Source organism: Gossypium hirsutum, chromosome A08 (genome assembly GCF_007990345.1).
Source record: "Gossypium hirsutum isolate 1008001.06 chromosome A08, Gossypium_hirsutum_v2.1, whole genome shotgun sequence".
Classification (NCBI taxonomy): Eukaryota; Viridiplantae; Streptophyta; class Magnoliopsida; order Malvales; family Malvaceae; genus Gossypium; species Gossypium hirsutum.
This window is the reverse complement of record NC_053431.1, coordinates 88062422-88068513: the sequence shown is the minus strand read 5'-3', so window position 1 is coordinate 88068513 and position 6092 is coordinate 88062422. Positions and strand designations below refer to the sequence as shown.

At 34.6% G+C, this 6092-nt stretch overlaps 1 protein-coding gene across 1 annotated transcript; it reads left to right on the top strand.

Annotated features, from left to right (window-relative positions):
• Positions 1–4551: 4551 nt before the first annotated feature.
• LOC107948802 (nascent polypeptide-associated complex subunit alpha-like protein 2) lies at positions 4552–6077 on the top strand. The gene is made up of 4 exons (XM_016883457.2): positions 4552–4851; positions 4929–5031; positions 5272–5390; positions 5484–6077. The coding sequence occupies exons 1-4, from the start codon at positions 4762–4764 to the stop codon at positions 5832–5834; spliced, it is 663 nt and encodes a 220-aa protein (XP_016738946.1). The 5' UTR covers positions 4552–4761; the 3' UTR covers positions 5835–6077.
• Positions 6078–6092: the final 15 nt, after the last annotated feature.

The following is a 6092-nucleotide window of genomic DNA, read 5'->3' as shown; positions in this document are numbered from 1 at the left end:
CATCATTCGAACATGCCAAACATACTTTAAATACACTTATAATAACATGCATTAGGACCAATTAGAAAAATTTCCATGACAATCATGTAGGTATTGATATTAAAATAATGGTATCAATATTTTCTTGGTACGATATCGATAACATATGGAAAATCGGTACCAAATTAGCATTTTGTTTCTCTTCTAAAATCAAAGTCTCAAAAAATATCAGTACCTTTGCAAAAGTATCGATAAAATTACCCCGAGTATCGATACTCCTGATAGGGTATCGATACCAAATTATGTTACTGCGTCCCTACACATTTCAAATCACAGAGGTGTCATTTTTACAACACGAATATCGATACATCTACTCTAGACCAAAAAAATACAACATACTTGAGCATTTAAATCATTCCAACATGTATCAATCCATCATGCTAACATGTCATACTTATAGTAAATTGTCACATTATTAAGAAATCATCCTCTTTATCAGTTATATCAATCATCATTAGAACATGCCAATATACTTTAAATAAACTTATAATAATAATAGTTAAACATGCATTAGGACCACTTAGCAAAATTTCCAAGACAATCACATAGGTATCGATACCAGGATAAGGGTATCAATATTTTCCTGGTACAGTATCGATACCATATGAAAAATCGGTATCAAATCAGCATTCTATTTCTCGTCTAAAATCAAAGTCTCAGAAAATATCGGTACCTTGGTAAAAGTATCAATAAAATTACCACGAGTATCGATACCCGTATAGGGTATCGATACCAAATTACGTTATTGCATCCCTACACATTTCAAATCACAGAGGTATCATTTTTACAACATGAATTCGATACATCTACTCCAGACCAGAAAAATACAACATTCTTGAGCATTTAAATCATTCCAACATGTACCAATCCATCATGCTACATATTGTCATCAAATGAACATCAAAACGACAGTATTACTAGTCTCAAACATCGAAAGTAAGTCTGAGCTATAATCAGCATAACACAAAACGAATCTCATAAACTTAAGAGCATATAGCCTACAGAAACATCCAAAAAATCATGGAAAATATTAGTAAAATTCTACCACATTGCCTAATTCCAAAATGTAAACAATAACAATAACACCAACGAAATAATGGAAAAAGACTTGCTTGGATCACCTCGCGAAACCACACCGCTCACATCAACACTTAACTACTCTGCAAGGTTTTAAAAGGAGTGGGTGAGCTTAACAAGCTCAGTGAATGCCTAGAACAACTACCATGCAAACAATTCATTAAGCATTAATGAAAAAACCATATCGCACAACCTCAGCAGTTCCAACTCTAGTGTCATATTATTCTTACTTGTGCATTATGGACTAGCTCATTTACATGGTAATCATATTTAGTTTTAAGCATGTATCACATTACACATATAATCACATAACATTTAAGCATATATCACAATATTGATATAATTACATAACATTCGAGCATATATCACAATACTTGTATAATCACATAACATTCAAGCATACCTCACAATACTCAAAAACATGTTTATAGATAAATTGCAGCATGGTCACATGTTATATAAACACAAATCACAATACACAGATTTTCATAATTTAAGATAATTTGGCACTTGAGCTATTAAACATAAAAGTGAGCTCTACCATCACTCATCAGATACAAGTATCTCCAACACACAATATAGATTCATAGAGTCAAACATATCCGAAAAGTGAAATATAAAGTTAACACTCTCCTTATTTCCCCTCACATGTCCCGTTGAATGGAGCTTAGCTTACATTCCCTTATCCCTCCAACATGTCCCAGGGCTTCAACGCCCAAAATCACTGTACATATAGGTGAGCACTCACAATCCTATGGCATGCCAACTATATCCAACAGTTTCAAGATCACAAGGCCAAATATTTGAAATCAAACACATATCACTTACCGATTATCCATGCACTATCACTGCATATTTGCATCTTTATCAAAACACTGTCACTAACATTTAACATATACATATCATGTACACATTTGCACTTTCAAAACAGTTATCATAACCGCATATCACATGTTATAACATCTCATCTCAATTCACATAATAACAAACACATAAGCACATAGTTCACAAGATAACATAGGTATGAGAAAGCTTACACTCGGAATTTAGAGTCAAGGTTTAGGCCACCACTAAATTCCCAAATAACACATTGAAAACTCAAACTAGCTTTTACTTGCCTTTATCTTTACTCGTAAAAGGTCCTATCAAATCTAAAATTTCAACACAACAAATTCACACAACAACACATTCAAACATCAACCAAAGACTCACATCAAACAATCCAAAAACACAAGCCTAAGCTAGGTTCTCTTTTGACCGAAACCTTTGACATAGAAAACTTAAAATTCAAATATCTTAGTCTATACTTAATCTTTTTGCCTAAAACCAATTCCATTCATTTTATACTTCACCTACGACAAATTCCCAACCTTTAAACTACACAAAACTACACAATTCATGATCGACATATTTTTGGCTATTTTTTGAAAATTCATTAAAACGTTAGAAATATTTAACAAAACTTTAAAGTAAGTTTAGAAAGCTCCTAATCATGTCAAAACTAATTGAAAAACACTTTGAAATCATATTTTTACCAAATATCTCGAAAATTCACCATTAACAACCCAATTTTTGACATTTATTTAAAACATGCTATTTAATGGCTAAAACCTTAGTTTTAAAGACTAGATAACATTAGAAACTTTTAAGGAATCAAATTGTTACCTTATTTGATGAAAATCCTAGAGTTTGTGCAAAAACCCAAAAAACCTGAAAGCTTGATAATGGAAAAAACTATGGTGATTTTAAGTGTTTTTCTTGGTATTTAATAGAGGTTTAAGGCTTGGGTGATGATAGAAATCAAAAGATTGGAGTTTGGGAACCAAAACTTGAATGAGAAAAGCTTGAGAAATAAGGGACTACAACCACAAAGGATGGAGAAGACTAACATGGGTTTTGTGAATATAAAGATTGGAAAAATAGAGTGAAGATTAAAAACTGGTTTAATTTCCTCTTAAAAACTCTAAATTTTGGCTCTTTTACAAATCAATCCTATTTTTGAAATTAAAGGTATTTAAAAATCATTTGCATAAATTGATTTAATTTTCTAAAAACCATAGTAAAAAGACATTATCGATAATCTATTCGCAAAATTTCAAATATTCTAAGGCTAAAACCCTTAAATTACCCTGAAAACTCATAGGCCCTATTTTAGGGTGTTACATCATGTCCTCCACGAACTTCTTGAGATTGACCACTCGTCCTTCCAAAGCTGACAACATGTCCCTCGATCGACTTGTTTTCCTAGCCATCCCACGGGTCTCCATTGGCTCATTTTGATCGGTAACTTCTTTCGTCATATCGACTAACGCCTTCACAACCTTATATTGGATACCAACTATTAAGAGGATAGACCTTTAGTCTCGCAATTCATGCGAATTTAAGCGATTCCTTCACTTCAAATGTGCCTAAGTCAACCTAACTTTCGCAAAGTGAAAATTCTCAGTAGAAATTCTCTTAAGGTATTGGAAATATCACAGAAGCAACTCAAAGACAAAAGAAATCTTGAAAGAACCAAATAGCCACAAAAAAGCAAAGCATACCAAGTGTTTGAGTAAATGCTCTCAATATATTCTTTAACTCAAAGAATATGGTACAATGGATGATTACAAATGAAGGGGAAACCCTCTATTTATAGTTGAGCTCCCCCAAATCCAATGGCACAACTAGCTTTACATTGATGGATGAGATCGAAACATATCTACAATTAAGGGATTTACATAATCCCCAAGATTATAAAATCAAATCTTATCAGATTACAAATCTTTTAAGATTACTTTCCTTATTTACTATGATAGTCTTAATTTTCCATAAGTGTTTCACTGGGCCGCCAAGGCTTCAGGTAGATGGACTTTGTCACTTGTTCTTCTAATTGAGCCAGTTCATGTGAGTCAAATGAGCCCCATTTAATAGATTGACGTCCATGGAATGTTCTTTGTTCAATGGTTATTGGTTTTGAATCGCGACTCGTGACACAAGTATATACATGAAACTTGAATTGTTGTTCATATGTTTACATGCAACTTTGATTTTAGTTCAACTATACACATTTGAAGAAATGAATATATACATTTATTTCCATATTGGATTAATAAAAATGTTTTTGTATGCAATATACCAATGTAAGATGGTGCTAATTTAATAATGTTGTCAATTATTTGTGAAAATTAAATCAAATCAAAATTTAAGTATGACATTGCATATTGGATCAAAACTCATGTACAATTTGAATATTTATTCCTAATAGTAAAGGCTTAATTTCTAGTTTGGGGGAAAAAATTGAAAAAGACACCTATTGCATATTGGATCAAAACTCATGTACAATTTGAATATTTATTCCTAATAGTAAAAGCTTAATTTCTAGTTTGGGGGAAAAAATTGAAAAAGACACCTATATTCTGAGCGATATATAGAATACAAGGCATTGACGAGGGTGTGGTGGGTTATATTACATTTTGGGTGGGAAGTGCAAGGCAGACGAGAGATCCTGAAAACGGGCCTTAAGTGCAGCCCAATATATGTTAAACAAGAAACTAAACCCCGCATAACATCAGAAGTTACTTAAGATTGTCCGCACTAAGCGTTATCCATTCTTTATACCCCTTGCCTCCTGTCCAGCCTAAACCCTATCCAGCAACCATAAGCATGTCGCCAGGTCCCGTGGTTGAAGCAGCCCACCCTGAAACTGAACTCCTTCCTAATCCTTCCGCTGAGGAACCCCAGAAGAAGCCTTTGGTTCCGCCTCATTCTTTCTCTTCTTTCATTCTTTCTCACTCCTCTCTTTTTGAGAGTTAATATTGTATCATTTGCAGAGCGAGGAGGAGGAGGTTGTGGTTGAGGACGTCAAGGAAATTGAGATAGAAGATGACGAGGAGGAGGAGGAGGATGACGATGATAAGGAAGATAGTGCCCAAGTTTTCTCTCCTCTCTTATTATTATTTATATTTCCCAATGATTTTAGTGATGCTTTATGAATTAAGAGAAGTTTTGCTTAATCTTTTTTCTTTTTCTTTTTTCTTTTTTTGGAATTTTTAATACTTTTTTATGTACTTGGTGTTATTTCAAATCTTTTTATCTAATTGTCTCATCTAAAGTTAGTTGTGTGGATATTTCTATAGAGCAGCTTTTATAGTTTGATTGGAATATATGTTGCAGGTGCTAATGCCAGTTCAAAGCAAAGCAGAAGCGAGAAGAAGAGCCGGAAGGCAATGTTAAAGCTGGGGATGAAGCCTGTTACTGATGTAAGCAGGGTCACCATCAAAAGAACCAAGAATGTATGGTTTCTGTCATTTTCTTTTAAACCAGTTGAGCTTACTAGATGAACGGATTAATGAATGGTACTATGACCCAGTTTATCTTGGACTCAGATATTGTTTTTCATCTCCAAACCTGATGTCTTCAAGAGTCCGAATTCGGAGACGTATGTCATCTTCGGCGAGGCCAAGATAGAGGATTTGAGTTCTCAGCTACAGACCCAAGCTGCTCAGCAGTTCAGGATGCCGGACTTGGCCTCTGTGATGGCAAAATCAGACACCTCTGCAGCAGCTGCTGGAACAGCAGCGGATGAGGAAGAGGAAGAAATCGACGAGACTGGAGTAGAGCAAAGGGACATTGACTTGGTCATGACACAGGCTGGGGTGTCGAGGAGCAAGGCTGTCAAGGCTCTCAAGGCTCACAAGGGGGACATTGTTAGTGCTATTATGGAACTTACCACTTAAGTTGTCTTTCCTGTCTTGCAGTGCACTCTCTCAGGCTGTCGATGAGGTTGCTGAAGTTCGGAATTAGTGTCAACATTCTACTAGTTGCAGTAGTTGCAGCAGTTGAGCTAGATCATCTTTAATATCTTTTTCTGATTTTAAATTTTCTCCCTGTTCATTATCAGCTTCCATGTGACTGATTGCTTCTTTACCCTTGGTGTAAGAAAATTTTGCAATTTGATTTAACTTATTTTTGGCCCTTCAGAACATGCAACAACA